Raw genomic sequence first — 20,471 nt, forward strand, 5'->3', positions numbered from 1 at the left:
AAGGTCACCACTAGCTCCCTCTCTCCCTCCAAGGTCACCACTAGCTCCCTCTCTCCCTCCAAGGTTACCACTACCTCTCTCCCTCCAAGGTTACCACTAGCTCTCTCCCTCCAAGGTCACCACTAGCTCCCTCTCTCCCTCCAAGGTCACCACTAGCTCCCTCTCTCCCTCCAAGGTCACCACTAGCTCCCTCTCTCCCTCCAAGGTTACCACAACCTCTCTCCCTCCAAGGTTACCACTAGCTCTCTCCCTCCAAGGTCACCACTAGCTCCCTCTCTCCCTCCAAGGTTACCACTAGCTCCCTCTCTCCATCCAAGGTTACCACTAGCTCTCTCCCTCCAAGGTCACCACTAGCTCCCTCTCTCCCTCCAAGGTCACCACTAGCTCCCTCTCTCCCTCCAAGGTCACCCCCTCTCTCTCCCTTCCTCCACGGTCACCACTACCTCCCTCCCTCCAAGGTCACCACTAGCTCCCTCTCTCCCTCCAAGGTCACCACTAGCTCCCTCTCTCCCTCCAAGGTCACTACTAGCTCCCTCCCTACCTCCAAGGTCACCACAAGCACTCTCCCTCCCTCCAAGGTCACCACTAGCTCTCTCCCTCCAAGGTCACCACTAGCTCCCTCTCTCCCTCCAAGGTCACCACTAGTACTCTCTCTCCCTCCAAGGTCACCACTAGCTCCCTCTCTCCCTCCAAGGTCACCACTAGCTCCCTCCCTCCCTCCAAGGTCACCACTAGCTCTCTCTCTCTCCCTCCAAGGTCACCTCTAGCTCTCTCCCTCCCTCTAAGGTCACCACTAGCTCCCTCCCCCCAAGGTCACCACTAGCTCTCTCTATCCCTCCAAGGTCACCACTAGCTCTCTCCCTCCCTCCAAGGTCACCTCTAGCTCTCTCCCTCCCTCTAAGGTCACCACTAGCTCCCTCCCCCCAAGGTCACCACTAGCTCTCTCTATCCCTCCAAGGTCACCACTAGCTCTCTCCCTCCCTCCAAGGTCACCACTAGCTCTCTCCCTCCCTCCAAGGTCACCACTAGCTCTCTCCCTCCCTCCAAGGTCACCACTAGCTCCCTCCCTCCCTCCAAGGTCACCACTAACTCCCTCTAAGGTCACCACTAGTTCTCTCCCTCCCTCCAAGGTCACCACTATCTCCCTCCATCCCTCGAAGGTCACCACTAACTCCCTGTAAGGTCACCACTAGCTCTCTCCATCCCTCTAAGGTCACCGCTCGGTTCCTCCCTCCCTCCAAGGTCACCACTAGCTCCCTCCCTCCAAGGTCACCACTACCTCCCTCCCTCGTCCCTAAAGTCACCACTTCCTTTAGCAGAATGTTAAGAGGACGGGCTGGTTGGACACCAATAGTCAGGGGCACATTTCCAGATAAATATATATTTGCTCAAATTGAAAGCTCAATTCAGTTTCAGTTACATTAAGTTTCATACACTCTTTGAGCTGAAACAATTCACACCCAAGGCTATGTTAATGGTTCTTAATAGAGCAAGAGGGCAGGATATCACAAGTTTCTTGTAAATCCTCATTTTTCAATTGAAAAATACTTGACAAGAATGCAAACTTTTTAGGATAATTTTTGAGTAAAGATCCATCCGTATAGTCAATCAGTGCCCCAGTTAGAAGGGGAGGGGAACTATCAGGGGAAAGAGCCAAGCAATTTAACAGTCTCCGTGGTGTAGTGGTAAGACACTCGCCTGGCGTTCCGCGAGCGCTATGTCATGGGTTCGTATCCTGGCCGGGGAGGATTTACTGGGCGCAATTCCTTAACTGTAGCCTCTGTTTAACGCAACAGTAAAATGTGTACTTATGTGAAAAAACGATTCTTCGCGGCGGGGATCGTATTCCAGGGACCTGCCCGAAACGCTACGCGTACTAGTGGCTGTACAAGAATGTAACAACTCTTGTATATATCTCAAAAAAAAAAAAAAAAAATTACGACTGTATAGCACATGGAAGGGGGTCAGGATAAGGATTTGGGATGGGGCGGAGGAAAGGAATGGTGCCCAACCACTTGGACGGTCGGGAACAAACAAGGATAGCAAGTGGTTTATCTACCGAACCTCATGCCCCAGTTTTATTTCCCAATTAAACAAAATTTCCACGCAACACTCAAATATTATCTAGCTTGTTTTACACTGAAACAAGTAATCAAAGATTACTTCCAATCTCAGGTCTAGTTTAGGCTTAGGAAAGTTGAGACACGGTTGTTAGCGCCTTTCTGGTGCTCTATACTACAGCTCGTCCTCGCATACAAAGATCAAAGCTCGTTAATCCAGCCGCCAAACTTCCTGTTTATGAATGAAGAGCAGTTTACACACGACTCCCTACAACTGATGACGTCCGAACACTTCCGGAACAAGTGCTTCGCTCACGTCCTCTGTTCGAACAACACTCCACTACACCCAGCCCGTCCTCCAAACAAACATCCAAAAGTGATTCCATGCACCCGCCAAACCCCCTGTTTATGAATGAAAAGCGGTTTACACACGACTCACAACTGCTGACGTTCGAACATATCCGGAACAAGTGCTTCACTGACGAATTTTGTTCGAATCACAACACTATAAATGCTTCACCCACGTACTACAAATACAGATAATCGCCAACCGAACCTAAACACCTAACCTAACCTATGCTTATATATACACAATATGCTAATATATTATAATATTAATTTATACTTGAGAAAATTCCCGTTTTGAATAAGCAGCATGTTAAAATTTATGAATGCGTCTGTGGGGTTGACCGCTGAATGTAATGGACTTGAGTCGAGGACGGGTTGGTAAATGCTTCACCCACGTACTACAAATACAAATAATCGCCAACAGAACCTAAACACCTAACCTAACAATATATATAGAATTTTTATGTATAATAATATTAATTTATATATGAGAACAAACCAATTTTTAATACACCGTATGTTAAAATTTATGAATTCGTCTGGGGAGGGTGGCCGCTGCTTTAAACAGCCTGGTGGGAAGACGAGTTGTATACTATTATAATAATAATATGAAACGTGGCACATTTCGGTTCACGAAGCGTGGCACATTTTGAGTACAAAGAAAGCATTGTATATGTTGGGCACAACAATATGTTTTTGTATAGTGTTTTAGTTTAGTTCATTTATTATGCACCCCATACCCATGTTGTGGGCGGTAGTGGAAAGGGTTACAGAGGCACATAATGGGCTCAGGGACTGAACCCCACAATTCATTTAGCTAAGCAACTTACAATCTTGATGAGCTAGTTACAAAATTCAATATAAGTCATCACATCAACAATGGGTTCGAGATCGACCTCAAGTACAGGTTCTAAATTAAGCAAAACTGACATATGTGGAGAGCTAGTGTCACAATTTATATGTTTGTCCTGCACACCGCCCCCCATCCAGTGGGCAGCGGTGGATAGGTTACACCGCCCCCCATCCAGTGGGCAGCAGTGGATAGGTTACACCGCCCCCCCTCCCTCCCCATCCAGTGGGCAGCGGTGGATAGGTTACAATCACTTAGTTACTACCTACAGTTAGCAAACTGGGGATATTTGGCTAAAATTTCTGGTAGCAGATCATTTTGAATGAAATATTGACACATCGCTGGAACATTGTATAGTCCACCAAATACGCCAACTTTTGGCTGACAGGTTGGAAAAGTTGCCTCACTAAATCGCTCACTCTAACTTCATAATGTGCGAATTATTACAGTATTTTGTTACTCGTGCCCAATCAAGAACTGTCTGAATGTCTTGGACGTGACTCCAAGACATATACGCCGCTCAGACATAATGTGTAGTTGGCCGGGCGGGACTGTACCATGGCTAAAATTAACACGGTATTCTGCAGCCGCCTCCGGTGTTCCTGCAGCCTAGTCACACACACGCACACACGCACACACGCACGCACGCATGCGCGTCACTCGCACATTATCTGCATGTCTGTTTTCCCTCATAGACACTTGAACGAATTTGAGAGGATGGATGGATGCGGCGAGAGAGATCGCAGTATGGTTAAATCTGTGTCAGAGGTATATACAATATTTTGATAATTCCTCCCTATAAACAAAATGTTGTTCATGTTTCTTTCAAAGCCCTCCACATATATAATCATGCTTAGTTTTCATTAAATGCTAATGCACTATATTGAACTTATTCCCATAAGAATTCTCCTTTAAGAATTCTTGTTTTCATCAATGATGTGACATCAATGGTATTATTTCTAAAAACCACGTTATTGTGTTGTGTGAAGGAACAATATCTAGTATCACTATATTATCATCGTCTAGGGTTACTAGGAGCTACCTCTTATGGGCCAGTAGGCCTACTGCAGCTACTTTTAGTCATCATATAGTTTATACTATTACTCCAAGGATGGGGTTATGTTTCCTTGGTTTAAAAGTCAATGTAGACATTACGACTTGCAGACTTGTGAAGGAAAGATTCGGTGGGCCTGTGGGCCGCTCCAAGCAACAGCCTGGTGGACCAAACTCTCACAAGTCGAGTCTGGCCTCGGGCCGGGCTTGGGGAGTAGAAGAACTCCCAGAACTCCATCAAGCAGGTATCAAGCAGGAAGGTTTACCTGCGTTAGGCTTCATCACCAATTTATGTCTCTACTTAAACCAACTCTTATAGTTAGTTTCATAAATACTTGCATTTGTATTTAATAAATACTCATATGAACATGGAAAGTTTGCAACCCTAGATTATTAGTGTTATTGCCATAGCAGTGATTCATAAGTCTTAAAACTGTTTAGTGCAGACTAAGCCGCCTTGATCGAGGAAAGATGTACGGGTTTGATATATGGACAGGTGTTTGATGAATGTATTGTGAGTGAAATGTGTACTAGAGGAGCCCGCAGAACACTTACCGAACTCAGCAATACAGGCAGACACGCCCCCGTAGATGAATGGGCGCCAGTCGCTGCGGCCCATCCCACGTTAGCACAGCCTGCAAATGTAAACACTCGCATATTACCTTGGCGTAATTGTGTACACACACACCACACACACACACACACACACACACACACACACACACACACACACACACACACACACACACACATTGCTGTAAACAACCGATAGCTGGAAAGGCGGGATCCAAGAGTCAATGCTCGATCCTGCAAGCACAAATAGGTGAGTACACACACACACACACACAATCACACAATTTTTCAAGGAGTGTGATAGACAGGAGGCACTGAACTACATGCCAGTGTCCCTAACCTGCATACCATGCAAGCTTATAGAGAAGCTTGTGCGAAAAAAAGCTAATGGAACATCTGGAATGAAAGAACTTTGAAACATAACATCAGTAAGGGTTCAGGGATGACAAGTCCTGCCTCACAGGATTAATTGAATTCTATGACCAGGCAACAAAAATCAGGTCAGCTATCTCACCCTGTCAGAGTAAAAAGAGACAAATGTATGTGAATGCATGTGTATATATGCATGTATATATGTATATGTACGTATGTGTGTGTATGTATATGTATGTGTATAAAGTACATATGGAAGCTGATCAGAATTGCATTTCACCTTTGCAAATGCACATTAATGATACTTCGATCACTTTATGTAGGGCATACGTAAATCTATGTATCTATGTATTTACGTATGTAGGTTAGCTTAGCATTTTAAAAGTACCGAATCACCTTCTGTGGTTGATTGTTCAATAAATCCCTGAACTATATGTTTAACTGATCTCTAACCCTGTCTATGGAGGACAGAAGAAAATGTATATATGCTGGTTAGCATTGTAAATGTGTGGCCACGTCTGTGGTAGAAAGTAATAAAAAAAATCAGACAAGAAAGAGAGGGCTGTGCAGATCTGCATATTTTTTGACTGCCAGAAAGCCTTTGACACAGTACCACACAGGAGACTAGTGCAAAAGCTGGAGATGAAGGCAGGAGTGAGAGGGAAGGTACTCCATTGGATAAGAGAGTACCTAAGCGACAGTAGACAGTCACTGTGAGGGAGGAAGATTTCGGAGTGGCGAGACGTTACCAGTGGAGTCCCACAGGGATCAGTTCTTGGACCTATGCCGTTCCTGATATATGTAAATGATCTCCCAGAGGGGAATAGACTCCTTCCTTTCAATGTTTGCGGATGATGCAAAAATTATGAGGAGGATAATATGAGGAGGGCGCCTCCAGGCGCCCAGGAGGCCTGGTCGACGACCGGGCCGCGGGGACACTAAGCCCCGGAAGCACCTCAAGGTAGGATTAGAACGGAGAAAGATAGTATGAGGCTACAAGATGACCTAAACAATCTTTCAGAACCTTGTACACCACATATGTAAGGCCAATCCTGGAGAATACAGCCCCAGCATGGAGCCCGTACGTTGTCAAGCACAAGATGAAGCTGGAAAAAGTTCAGAGGTATGCCACTAGGCTAGTTCCAGAGCCAAGATGCATGAGTTATGAGGAAAGGCTGCGTGAACTGCACCTCACATCGCTGGAAGGCAGAAGAGCTCGGGGAGACATGATCACCACATACAAAATTCTAAGAGGAATTTACAGGGTAGACAAGGATGGATTAACACGGGTGAACAACGCACATGAAGACACAGGTGGAAGCTGAGTACCCAAAAGGGCCGCAGAGACATTAGAAAGAACTTTTTCAGTATCAGTAGTTAGTAAATGGAATGCACTGGGAAGTGATGTGGAGGCTGACTCCATACACAGTTTCAAATGTAGATATGAAAGCTCCAGAAGCTCAGGAATGTATACACCAGTAGATTGACAGTTGGAAGGCGGGACCAAAGAGCCAAGGCTCAACCCCAGCCAGCACAACTAGGTGAGTACATGGGGTTTCTGTGTCGAATGGGGCTTCCCGGCTGAGTTCACAGCGCTCTGGGGTCGTAGTCCTAAGGGCCCGGGTTCGATCCCCGGCAGAGGCAGAAACAAATGAGGTTTCTTTCATCCTGGTGCTCCTGTTCACCTAGCAGTAAATAGGTACCTGGTAGTTAGACAGCTGCTACATGCTGCTTCCTGGGAATGTGTGTGTGTGTGTGTGTGTGTGTGTGTGTGTGTGTGTGTGTGTGTGTGTGTGTGTGTGTGTGTGTGTGTGTGTGTGTGTGTGTGTTAGAGAGAAATATATGTTGTAGACATAATAGAGGAAAACTAGATTGGTTAGAAAGACGGGGTCCAAGAGCTAAATAGCTCGATTCTGCATACACAAATAGTTAATACACACATTCACACTAGGCAGTGTTGTGGTGGAGGCTGACTCCATACACAGTTTCAAATATAGGTATGACAAGAGCCCAGTAGGCTCAGGAACCTGTACTCAGGTTGATTGACAGTTGAGAGGCGGGACCAAAGAGCCAGAGCTCAAACCCCACAAGCACAACAAGGTGTATACACAAACCGTTAAACCCCACCACTCTAGCCCGTAATGTCCTCATTATAATGCACTAACCCCGGAGTAACATGACTCTGAAGGCATAACAATTGAAGTAAGTGACCTTGGAGTGGCTCACACAAGACACCCCGGGTATAACAGCATATACCTGGCTTTATAATGGTATAAGGTTAACACCCAATGGAGACGACGGCCTCCTAATTTAACTTAATACATATTAATACACACACGATATATATATATATATATATATATATATATATATATATATATATATATATATATATATATATATATATATAATTTATTTATTTATTTATATACAAGAAGGTACATTGGGTTTGTAGTATTTACAATCTTGTAAAGCTACTAGAATAGGGGGGTAGAAATAGCCTAAGCTACTCTATCCCTTTGAGATGTATTTATTGCTTATCTCAATAAACATACTTGAACTTGAAAGCTACTAGTACGCGCAGCATTTCGGGCAGGTCCTTAATCTAACAGATAATTTAATATATAATTATAATTTTATATTATTAATTAGATTAATTATATATATATATATATATATATATATATATATATATATATATATATATATATATATATATATATATATATATATATATATATATATATATATATATAATGTGAGAGAGAGGGGGGAGGGATGGAGGGGGGGGGGAGGGGCCATCACCCTAGCCGCCGTCTGGGGCTCTCTCCGCTCTCCGGCGGCCGGATAAAACATCACAATATTTCCTCTACACCGAACACAAACACTCCCCCCCCCCAACATCAACATCCGGATAACCCTCCACAAGTTCCGTATCCGACACACGCGGCCGGATAAAAGCATTAGATAATAATCACAGTTTCGAAATATTCACTCCAGGAAATATTTTCTCATACCACCGTACGCGGCGTAAACTACATATTTGAGGCAGCCAGCCTCCAAGACGGCACAGAAAGTGCGGCTGTCTGCAGGGAGGCGTCTAAGATGCTGGCTCTCACCTTGGGAGGAAATGTGGAACCACGAAAAATGATTCAGTAAATAGCGGAGAGCAGAGGCGACGCGTACTACTGCTACGAGCGGCCAGAGGTGACTGGCTGGCCTCCGGCGACGATGCTCATCTGGCTGGCTCGGATGCCATCAACCGCCATGACACCGTCAACACAACAATCTGTCTTACTACATCAAAAATCAAGATTTTCGAAGATAATTCCACTTATCTCGGCCAATACGGTCCGCCCACTTACACACTGGAAGACGGGCGAGGTTTAATTACCCAGAATTACGTTAATATGTATAATCAATTATCAAACAAAGAGCTTTGTAAACATTGCCGCAGCGCGCAGGCACTGGAACAAATATTTCAAGAATTTTCGATTAACTTTCAGAATTTGATGATGATAAACAATTGTTATTGAACTAATGTTCAAAATAGCTAGAGTGAACATTATTTATGACATTAGTGGTCAACTGTGACACAATGTGGCTCTCATCAACACTCTTGTTGCACACATCAACAAGATGGCCGCACTCCCTTAGAATCAGTGATTGATAATTGCTTTCCATTTACCCGGGCTGTAGAGGACTCGAACCCCGGACCCCTCGCGTGTGAGACCCAAGCTCACACAGCTAATGTATATTTCCAGGGACGTGTGGATGACACATGACATCCACACTACTCCCAGGGACGTGTGGATGACACATGACATCCACACTACTCCCAGGGACGTGTGGATGACACATGACATCCACACTACTCCCAGGGACGTGTGGATGACACATGGCATCCACATTACTCCCAGGGACGTGTGGATGACACATGACATCCACACTACTCCCAGGGACGTGTGGATGACACATGACATCCACACTACTCCCAGGGACGTGTGGATGACACATGACATCCACACTACTCCCAGGGACGTGTGGATGACACATGACATCCACACTACTCCCAGGGACGTGTGGATGACACATGACATCCACACTACTCCCAGGGACGTGTGGATGACACATGACATCCACACTACTCCCAGGGACGTGTGGATGACACATGACATCCACACTACTCCCAGGGACGTGTGGATGACACATGACATCCACACTACTCCTTGGGACGTGTGGATGACACGTGACATCCACACTACTCCCAGGGACGTGTGGATGACACATGACATCCACACTACTCTCAGGGACGTAGACCAGGCCTCCTTTATGTTACACATCCCCAGGAAGCAGCCCGTAACAGCTGTCTATCTCCCAGGTACGTATTTACTGTTGGGTAAACAGGCGCATCAGGGTGATAGAAATTCTGCCTGTTTCGAACCTTTCGTAACCGGGTTCTTTAAAACTCTGATCCTACTCAAGTTCAGAGAACCCTAATCTAGGTGGGAATATATTGTAATGTTTAAAGGTAAAATGAAAAGAATGACACTTAAAATAACCCATAGTTATTTCTTATCACCATTATAACATACAAGAGAATGCGTTACTAGCCCTTCGCTCGCCGGCTTCACGGATGACGACCACAATATGCCTCTGACGAGGTCTTCGATGTTGCACGTCCGTTGCACACTCGCTGGGACGCTCAATCAGTAAAATCAGCTACACTCACCTAGCCCCTCTGGCTAGCACCTCCAGGAGTGATGTCTACAGCGCTCAGCCGCAGCGCTCCGATAGCTAGCACGTCGTGTCAACAATACAATAGTCTTACCACGATGATGCAATGCTATGCCGTTCTCCTAAATAGGCCATGCGGCTATTAAAGAAAATAAAACTTTCATGGCAAACATTGGTAAACTATCCCAAAGTTGATCGGATAGAAAATAGATTTTATACAAATATTTTTTCTCGTGTCTCGTAGGCGAGTCCGTCACGCGCACTCCAGAGGAAAGTTGGTTACGCCTCCAGGAGTAACTGATGCGCGAAAGTGATAATTATTAATTAAATTAACTTAAATTAAGTCCACCCAAGTCTTCCACTGTCCCGACTTCACTGACTTCCCTCCCTCGTGGGTGGTTGGTCGTCACCTTGCAGCACACCGCACTACAAGATGGGACACTGCGATTAATGGGAAGGTCAACTGCCGCAGTTCGGCGCCTGAGTTGTAGAGTGCGACGAGGTCCGTCACACTGCGCGTTTGTTTCAGCCTCCACCGGGAATCGAACCCGGAACCTCAGGACTACATATCCTGAGCAATATTCACTCAGCTGTCAGGGGCCCCTTTGTCTTGCCACAGCTAATGTTACTGCAACAGTTAATGTTACTGCCACAGTTAATGTTACTGCCACAGTTAATGTTACTGTCAGTTAATGTTACTGCCACAGTTAATGTTACTGCCACAGTTAACGTTACTGTCACAGCTAATGTTACTGCCACAGTTAATGTTACTGCCACAGTTAATGTTACTGCCACAGTTAATGTTACTGTCACAGTTAATGTTACTGCCACAGCTAATGTTACTGTCGATTAATGTTACTGCCACAGTTAATGTTACTGCCACAGTTAACGTTACTGTCACAGCTAATGTTACTGCCACAGTTAATGTTACTGCCACAGTTAATGTTACTGCCACAGTTAATGTTACTGTCACAGTTAATGTTACTGTCACAGTTAATGTTACTGCCACAACTAATGTTACTGTCACAGTTAATGTTACTGCCACAGCTAATGTTACTGTCACAGTTAATGTTACTGCCACAGCTAATGTTACTGTCACATTTAATGTTACTGCCACAGCTAATGTTACTGTCACAGTTAATGTTACAGCCACAGTTAATGTTACTGCCACAGCTAATGTTACTGTCACAGTTAATGTTACTGTCACAGTTAATGTTACTGCCACAGTTAATGTTACTGTCACAGCTAATGTTACTGTCACAGTTAATGTTACTGCCACAGTTAATGTTACTGTCACAGTTAATGTTACTGTCACAGTTAATGTCACTGTCACAGCTGTTACTGCCAAAGTTAATGTTACTGCCACAGTTAATGTTACTGCCACAGTTAATGTTACTGCCACAGTTAATGTTACTGTCACAGCTAATGTTACTGCCACAGTTAATGTTACTGCCACAGTTATTGTTACTGTCACAGTTAATGTTACTGTCACAGTTAATGTTACTGCCACAGCTAATGTTACTGCCACAGCTAATGTTACTGCCAGAGTTAATGTTACTGCCACAGTTAATGTTACTGTCACAGTTAATGTTACTGCCACAGTTAATGTTACTGCCACAGCTAATGTTACTGTCACAGTTAATGTTACTGCCACAGTTAATGTTACTGTCACAGTTAATGTTACTGTTACAGTTAATGTTACTGCCACAGTTAATGTTACTGTCACAGTTAATGTTACTGCCACAGCTAATGTAACTGTCACAGCTAATGTTACTGCCACAGTTAATGTTACTGCCACAGCTAGTGTTACTGTCACAGTTAATGTTACTGCCACAGCTTATGTTACTGCCACAGTTAATGTTACTGCCACAGCTAATTTACTGCCACAGCTAATGTTACTGCCACAGTTAATGTTACTGTCACAGTTAATGTTACTGTCACAGTTAATGTTACCGCCACAGCTAATGTTACTGCCACAGTTAATGTTACTGCCACAATTAATGTTACTGCCACTGTTAATGTTACTGTCGGTGTTGTAATCCACAAGTTAGTAGGAATTATTAGCTAGAGGATCATTACTACAACACTTAACGAATGATGATTGAAAGTACATGTAAGTAGACAGACTATGGATCACATATCTAAGAAAGGTCAATGGATTAAGACCGAAGCTGTTTAGCCAAATTAATAATTCCTGGAAAGAGGAATTATTCTTCGTCAGGCTTCTAGGAACAAGATTACCTCTCTAGGGATAAGGTTAATCGGATTATACCTTCCTTGAGAGGTGGGGTGAAATGGTTGAGGTAGATGGCTGACTGGAGGCAGTCTGGTTGTGGAAGTTGAACTAGCAAGTCCTCCGAGGTCTTCGTTTGTAGCAGCAGCGAAGTGTAGCAGACAGCTATGAGAGAGCCTGTTGTGATCTTAGTGACCAAGTTAAGTCTGCAGTATGTGAGTATTGAATGTAAGACTAACCGGGTGTGGAGCGTTGTAGTAATCATTCCGTATTAGGGACTTAGGCGGAAGTTACGAGTGTGGGTGGTGATCGCGGAGGTCAAGTGGTCTATAGGTATTGGAAGTGTATTGACCTAATAGAGTATGTTAATTAATATAGTATTATTTGTCAGAGTCTATTCTTTGTAATAAAATGACAAAACCCGACGGCCTTTAAATACCTTCGATATGTTCATTCATTGTGTTCCAGTACAAACCTAGTGGTACGCCTCAAGGGTCTGGTGTGTGTAGGAGTACACGGTGGTAGTAACGGGTGCTGAGGCAAGGTGTTATGTGTTGTGTAATCACTGTGTTCGGAATGAACCGGGGTTCAGCGTCACGACATCACAGCTAATGTTTCTGCCACAGTTAATGTTACTGCCACAGTTAATGTTACTGCCACAGCTAATGTTACTGTCACAGTTAATGTTACTGCCACAGTTAATGTTACTGCCACAGCTAATGTTACTGTCACAGTTAATGTTACTGTCACAGTTAATGTTACTGCCACAGTTAATGTTACTGTCACAGCTAATGTTACTGTCACAGTTAATGTTACTGCCACAGTTAATGTTACTGTCACAGTTAATGTTACTGTCACAGATAATGTCACTGTCACAGCTGTTACTGCCAAAGTTAATGTTACTGCCACAGTTAATGTTACTGCCACAGTTAATGTTACTGCCACAGTTAATGTTACTGTCACAGCTAATGTTACTGCCACAGTTAATGTAACTGCCACAGTTATTGTTACTGTCACAGTTAATGTTACTGTCACAGTTAATGTTACTGCCACAGCTAATGTTACTGCCACAGCTAATGTTACTGCCAGAGTTAATGTTACTGCCACAGTTAATGTTACTGTCACAGTTAATGTTACTGCCACAGTTAATGTTACTGCCACAGCTAATGTTACTGTCACAGTTAATGTTACTGCCACAGTTAATGTTACTGTCACAGTTAATGTTACTGTTACAGTTAATGTTACTGCCACAGTTAATGTTACTGTCACAGTTAATGTTACTGCCACAGCTAATGTAACTGTCACAGCTAATGTTACTGCCACAGTTAATGTTACTGCCACAGCTAGTGTTACTGTCACAGTTAATGTTACTGCCACAGCTTATGTTACTGCCACAGTTAATGTTACTGCCACAGCTAATTTACTGCCACAGCTAATGTTACTGCCACAGTTAATGTTACTGTCACAGTTAATGTTACTGTCACAGTTAATGTTACCGCCACAGCTAATGTTACTGCCACAGTTAATGTTACTGCCACAATTAATGTTACTGCCACTGTTAATGTTACTGTCACAGCTAATGTTTCTGCCACAGTTAATGTTACTGCCACAGTTAATGTTACTGCCACAGCTAATGTTACTGTCACAGTTAATGTTACTGCCACAGTTAATGTTACCACCACAGCTAATGTTACTGCAACAGCTAATGTTACCGCCACAGCTAATGTTACTGCCAAAGCTAATGTTACTGCCACAGCTAATGTTACCGCCACAGCTAATATGTTACTACCAAAGCTAATGTTACTGCCGCAGCTAATGTTACCACCACAGCTAATGTTACTGCCAAAGCTAATGTTACTGCCACAGCTAATGTTACTGCCACAGCTAATGTTACTGCCAAAGCTAATGTTACTGCCAAAGCTAATGTTACTGCCACAGCTAATGTTACTGCCACAGATAATGTTACTGTCACAGTTAATGTTACTGTCATAGTTAATGTTACTGTCACAGTTACTGTCACAGTTAATGTTACTGTCACATCTAATATTACTGTCACAGTTAATGTTACTGTCACAGCTAATGTTACTGCCACAGCTAATGTTACTGCCACAGCTAATGTTACTGTCACAGCTCATGTTACTGTCACAGCTAATGTTACCGCTACAGCTAATGTTACTGTCACAGTTGATGTTACTGCCACAGCTAATGTTACTACCACAGCTAATGTTACTGCCACAGCTAATGTTACTGTCACAGCTAATGTTACCGCCACAGCTAATGTTACTGTCACAGCTAATGTTACTGCCACAGCTAATGTTACTGCCACAGCTAATGTTACCGCCACAGCTAATGTTACTGTCACAGCTAATGTTACCGCCGCAGCTAATGTTACTGTCACAGCTAATGTTACTGCCACAGCTAATGTTACTGTCACAGCTAATGTTACTGCCACAGCTAATGTTACTGCCACAGCTAATGTTACTGCCACAGCTAATGTTACTGTCACAGCTCATGTTACTGCCACAGGTAATGTTACTGTCACTGCTCATGTTACTGTCACAGCTAATGTTACCGCCACAGCTAATGTTACTGTAACAGTTAATGTTACTGCCACAGCTAATGTTACTGCCACAGCTAATGCTACTGCAACAGCTAATGTTAATGCCACAGCTAATGTTACTGTCACAGCTAATGTTACCGCCACAGCTAATGTTACTGTCACATCTAATGTTACTGCCACAGCTAATGTTACTGCGACAGCTAATGTTACCGCCACAGCTAATGTTACTGCCACAGCTAATGTTACTGCCACAGCTAATGCTACTGCCACAGCTAATGTTACTGCCACAGCTAATGTTACTGCCACAGCTAATGTTACTATCACAGCTAATGTTACTGCCACAGCTAATGTTACTGCCACAGCTAATGTTACTGCCACAGCTAATGTTACTGCCACAGCTAATGTTACTGCCACAGCTAATGTTACTGCAACAGCTAATGTTACCGCCACAGCTAATGTTACTGTCACAGCTAATGTTACCGCCACAGCTAATGTTACTGTCACAGCTAATGTTACTGCCGCAGCTAATGTTACTGCCACACCTAATGTTACTGCCGCAGCTAATGTTACTGTCACAGCTCAAGTTACTGCCGCAGGTAATGTTACTGTCACTGCTCATGTTACTGTCACAGCTAATGTTACCGCCACAGCTAATGTTGCTGCCACAGGTAATGTTACTGTCACAGCTAATGTTACTGCCACAGCTAATGTCACTGCCACAGCTAATGTTACTGCCACAGCTAATGTTACTGCCACAGCTAATGTTACTGCCACAGCTAATGTTACTGCTACAGCTAATGTTACTGCCACAGCTAATGTTACTGCCACAGCTAATGTTACTGCCACAGCTAATGTTACCGCCACAGCTAATGTTACTGCCACAACTAATGTTACTGCTACAGCTAATGTTACTGCCACAGCTAATGTTACTGTCATAGCTAATGTCACTGCCACAGCTAATGTTACTGACACAGCTAATGTTGCTACCACAGTTAATGTTACTGCCACAGCTAATGTTACTGCCACAGGTAATGTTACTGTCACAGCTAATGTTACTGCCACAGCTAATGTCACTGCCACAGCTAATGTTACTGCCACAGCTAATGTTACTGCCACAGCTAATGTTACTGCCACAGCTAATGTTACTGCCACAGCTAATGTTACTGCCACAGCTAATGTTACTACCACAGCTAATGTTACCGCCACAGCTAATGTTACTACCACAGCTAATGTTACCGCCAAAGCTAATGTTACTGCCACAGCTAATGTTACCGCCACAGCTAATGTTACTACCACAGCTAATGTTACCGCCACAGCTAATGTTACTGCCACAGCTAATGTTACTGCCACAGCTAATGTTACTGCCACAGACACAATTACTGAGAATGAAAGAACAAGTGAATAAAGTCACCATCAGAAGGCCTACTGGCCCAGTCGACGCGGCGCCTGTATAAACCCAGCCAATTACATTCATATATATATCTACACACACAAGCCCCACACATGTCTTGTTACCCATCTCACACACATGTCTAGACACCCAACCCACGCACATGTCTAGACACCCAACTCACACACATGTCTAGACACCCAACCCACACACATATCTAGACACCCAACCCACACACATGTCTAGACACCCAACCCACACACATGTCTTGTCACCCAACCCACACACATGTCTAAACACCCAATCCACACACATGTCTAGACACCCAACCCACACACATGTCTTGTCACCCAAGCCACACACATGTCTTGTCACACAACCTATACACATGTCTTGTCACCCAACCCACACACATGTCTAGACACCCAACCCACACACATGTCTTGTCACCCAACCCACACACATGTCTAGACACCTAACCCACTCACATGTCTAGACACGCAACCCACACACATGTCTTGTCACCCAACCCACACACATGTCTAGACACCCAACCCACACACATGTCTAAACACCCAACCCACACACATGTCTAGACACCCAACCCACACACATGTCTAGACACCCAACCCACACACATGTCTAAACACCCAACCCACACACATGTCTAAACACCCAACCCACACACATGTCTTGTCACACAACCCATACACATGTCTTGTCACCCAACCCACACACATGTCTAGACACCCAACCCACACACATGTCTAGACACCCAACCCACACACATGTCTAGACACCCAACCCACACACATGTCTAAACACCCAACCCACACACATGTCTAGACACCCAACCCACACACATGTCTAGACACCCAACCCACACACATGTCTAGACACCCAACCCACACACATGTCTAGACACCCAACCCACACACATGTCTAAACACCCAACCCACACACATGTCTAGACACCCAACCCACACACATGTCTAAACACCCAACCCACACACATGTCTTTGTGAGTAAATATTTTATATTTTCCTTCAAAGGACCGGAACAAGAGACATAAAGTAAATAAAATCTGAAATATTTAAAGTAAAACAAACTTTAAAACAGTTTTTTCTCCACGCAGTAAACTGATATATTCATGAAGAACACGTCACCTCTAGGGGTTACCTCTCCTTCACGCTGACAAAGTATATCTTATTTTTAAACAATCTTTGAACATAGAATTAACTTTCAACAATATTTAATAATTTTTTTAGTTTCAAATTTTTTGTAAGAGAAGAACAGTCAGTTAAAACAATCTAATTATTATATAAAAAGTATAACGCTGGTGAAATTTACGCAGTCATTTAATATTAAAATTTAAAGAGTACTAAATTAATACCAACTCTTCGTCATTAAATTTTAATTTTTATATTCCCAACGTGTTTGAGAGCTATTTATACCTTTGTTCTGCCACAGTTAATGTTACTGCCACAGATAATATTCCTGCCACAGATAATGTTACTGCCACAGTTAATGTTACTGCCACAGTTAATGTTACTGAAACAGTTAATGTTACTGCCACAGTTAATGTTACTGAAACAGTTAATGTTACTGTCACAGTTAATGTTACTGCCACAGTTAATGTTACTGTCACAGCTAATGTTACTGTCACAGTTAATGTTACTGCCACAGTTAATGTTACTGTCACAGTTAATGTTACTGTCACAGTTAATGTCACTGTCACAGCTGTTACTGCCAAAGTTAATGTTACTGCCACAGTTAATGTTACTGCCACAGTTAATGTTACTGCCACAGTTAATGTTACTGTCACAGCTAATGTTACTGCCACAGTTAATGTTACTGCCACAGTTATTGTTACTGTCACAGTTAATGTTACTGTCACAGTTAATGTTACTGCCACAGCTAATGTTACTGCCACAGCTAATGTTACTGCCAGAGTTAATGTTACTGCCACAGTTAATGTTACTGTCACAGTTAATGTTACTGCCACAGTTAATGTTACTGCCACAGCTAATGTTACTGTCACAGTTAATGTTACTGCCACAGTTAATGTTACTGTCACAGTTAATGTTACTGTTACAGTTAATGTTACTGCCACAGTTAATGTTACTGTCACAGTTAATGTTACTGCCACAGCTAATGTAACTGTCACAGCTAATGTTACTGCCACAGTTAATGTTACTGCCACAGCTAGTGTTACTGTCACAGTTAATGTTACTGCCACAGCTTATGTTACTGCCACAGTTAATGTTACTGCCACAGCTAATTTACTGCCACAGCTAATGTTACTGCCACAGTTAATGTTACTGTCACAGTTAATGTTACTGTCACAGTTAATGTTACCGCCACAGCTAATGTTACTGCCACAGTTAATGTTACTGCCACAATTAATGTTACTGCCACTGTTAATGTTACTGTCGGTGTTGTAATCCACAAGTTAGTAGGAATTATTAGCTAGAGGATCATTACTACAACACTTAACGAATGATGATTGAAAGTACATGTAAGTAGACAGACTATGGATCACATATCTAAGAAAGGTCAATGGATTAAGACCGAAGCTGTTTAGCCAAATTAATAATTCCTGGAAAGAGGAATTATTCTTCGTCAGGCTTCTAGGAACAAGATTACCTCTCTAGGGATAAGGTTAATCGGATTATACCTTCCTTGAGAGGTGGGGTGAAATGGTTGAGGTAGATGGCTGACTGGAGGCAGTCTGGTTGTGGAAGTTGAACTAGCAAGTCCTCCGAGGTCTTCGTTTGTAGCAGCAGCGAAGTGTAGCAGACAGCTATGAGAGAGCCTGTTGTGATCTTAGTGACCAAGTTAAGTCTGCAGTATGTGAGTATTGAATGTAAGACTAACCGGGTGTGGAGCGTTGTAGTAATCATTCCGTATTAGGGACTTAGGCGGAAGTTACGAGTGTGGGTGGTGATCGCGGAGGTCAAGTGGTCTATAGGTATTGGAAGTGTATTGACCTAATAGAGTATGTTAATTAATATAGTATTATTTGTCAGAGTCTATTCTTTGTAATTAAATGACAAAACCCGACGGCCTTTAAATACCTTCGATATGTTCATTCATTGTGTTCCAGTACAAACCTAGTGGTACGCCTCAAGGGTCTGGTGTGTGTAGGAGTACACGGTGGTAGTAACGGGTGCTGAGGCAAGGTGTTATGTGTTGTGTAATCACTGTGTTCGGAATGAACCGGGGTTCAGCGTCACGACATCACAGCTAATGTTTCTGCCACAGTTAATGTTACTGCCACAGTTAATGTTACTGCCACAGCTAATGTTACTGTCACAGTTAATGTTACTGCCACAGTTAATGTTACTGCCACAGCTAATGTTACTGTCACAGTTAATGTTACTGTCACAGTTAATGTTACTGCCACAGTTAATGTTACTGTCACAGCTAATGTTACTGTCACAGTTAATGTTACTGCCACAGTTAATGTTACTGTCACAGTTAATGTTACTGTCACAGATAATGTCACTGTCACAGCTGTTACTGCCAAAGTTAATGTTACTGCCACAGTTAATGTTACTGCCACAGTTAATGTTACTGCCACAGTTAATGTTACTGTCACAGCTAATGTTACTGCCACAGTTAATGTAACTGCCACAGTTATTGTTACTGTCACAGTTAATGTTACTGTCACAGTTAATGTTACTGCCACAGCTAATGTTACTGCCACAGCTAATGTTACTGCCAGAGTTAATGTTACTGCCACAGTTAATGTTACTGTCACAGTTAATGTTACTGCCACAGTTAATGTTACTGCCACAGCTAATGTTACTGTCACAGTTAATGTTACTGCCACAGTTAATGTTACTGTCACAGTTAATGTTACTGTTACAGTTAATGTTACTGCCACAGTTAATGTTACTGTCACAGTTAATGTTACTGCCACAGCTAATGTAACTGTCACAGCTAATGTTACTGCCACAGTTAATGTTACTGCCACAGCTAGTGTTACTGTCACAGTTAATGTTACTGCCACAGCTTATGTTACTGCCACAGTTAATGTTACTGCCACAGCTAATTTACTGCCACAGCTAATGTTACTGCCACAGTTAATGTTACTGTCACAGTTAATGTTACTGTCACAGTTAATGTTACCGCCACAGCTAATGTTACTGCCACAGTTAATGTTACTGCCACAATTAATGTTACTGCCACTGTTAATGTTACTGTCACAGCTAATGTTTCTGCCACAGTTAATGTTACTGCCACAGTTAATGTTACTGCCACAGCTAATGTTACTGTCACAGTTAATGTTA

At 43.2% G+C, this 20,471-nt stretch overlaps 2 protein-coding genes across 2 annotated transcripts in view; one reads left to right on the forward strand and one right to left on the reverse strand.

Moving 5' to 3' along the window:
* The window catches only part of Bmcp (uncoupling protein Bmcp mitochondrial), an 83,117-nt gene extending 74,614 nt beyond the window's left edge, over nt 1-8,503 (reverse strand). The window contains exons 1-2 of the mRNA XM_045762158.2: nt 8,376-8,503; nt 4,867-4,946 (exon numbers count right to left, since the gene is read on the reverse strand). Of these exons, the coding sequence (XP_045618114.1) occupies nt 4,867-4,930 (64 nt within the window). The 5' untranslated portion in view covers nt 4,931-4,946; nt 8,376-8,503. The remainder of the gene's footprint in view (nt 1-4,866; nt 4,947-8,375) is intronic.
* LOC138364787 (streptococcal hemagglutinin-like) overlaps nt 6,329-20,471 on the forward strand; it is a 46,578-nt gene continuing 32,435 nt past the window's right edge. The window contains exons 1-6 of the mRNA XM_069324761.1: nt 6,329-6,379; nt 8,257-8,411; nt 9,021-9,637; nt 14,663-14,752; nt 15,149-15,454; nt 15,599-15,814. Coding sequence (XP_069180862.1) covers nt 6,329-6,379; nt 8,257-8,411; nt 9,021-9,637; nt 14,663-14,752; nt 15,149-15,454; nt 15,599-15,814 — 1,435 coding nt within the window. The remainder of the gene's footprint in view (nt 6,380-8,256; nt 8,412-9,020; nt 9,638-14,662; nt 14,753-15,148; nt 15,455-15,598; nt 15,815-20,471) is intronic.

This window comes from Procambarus clarkii, chromosome 14 (assembly GCF_040958095.1).
Source record: "Procambarus clarkii isolate CNS0578487 chromosome 14, FALCON_Pclarkii_2.0, whole genome shotgun sequence".
In the NCBI taxonomy this organism is placed as follows: domain Eukaryota; kingdom Metazoa; phylum Arthropoda; class Malacostraca; order Decapoda; family Cambaridae; genus Procambarus; species Procambarus clarkii.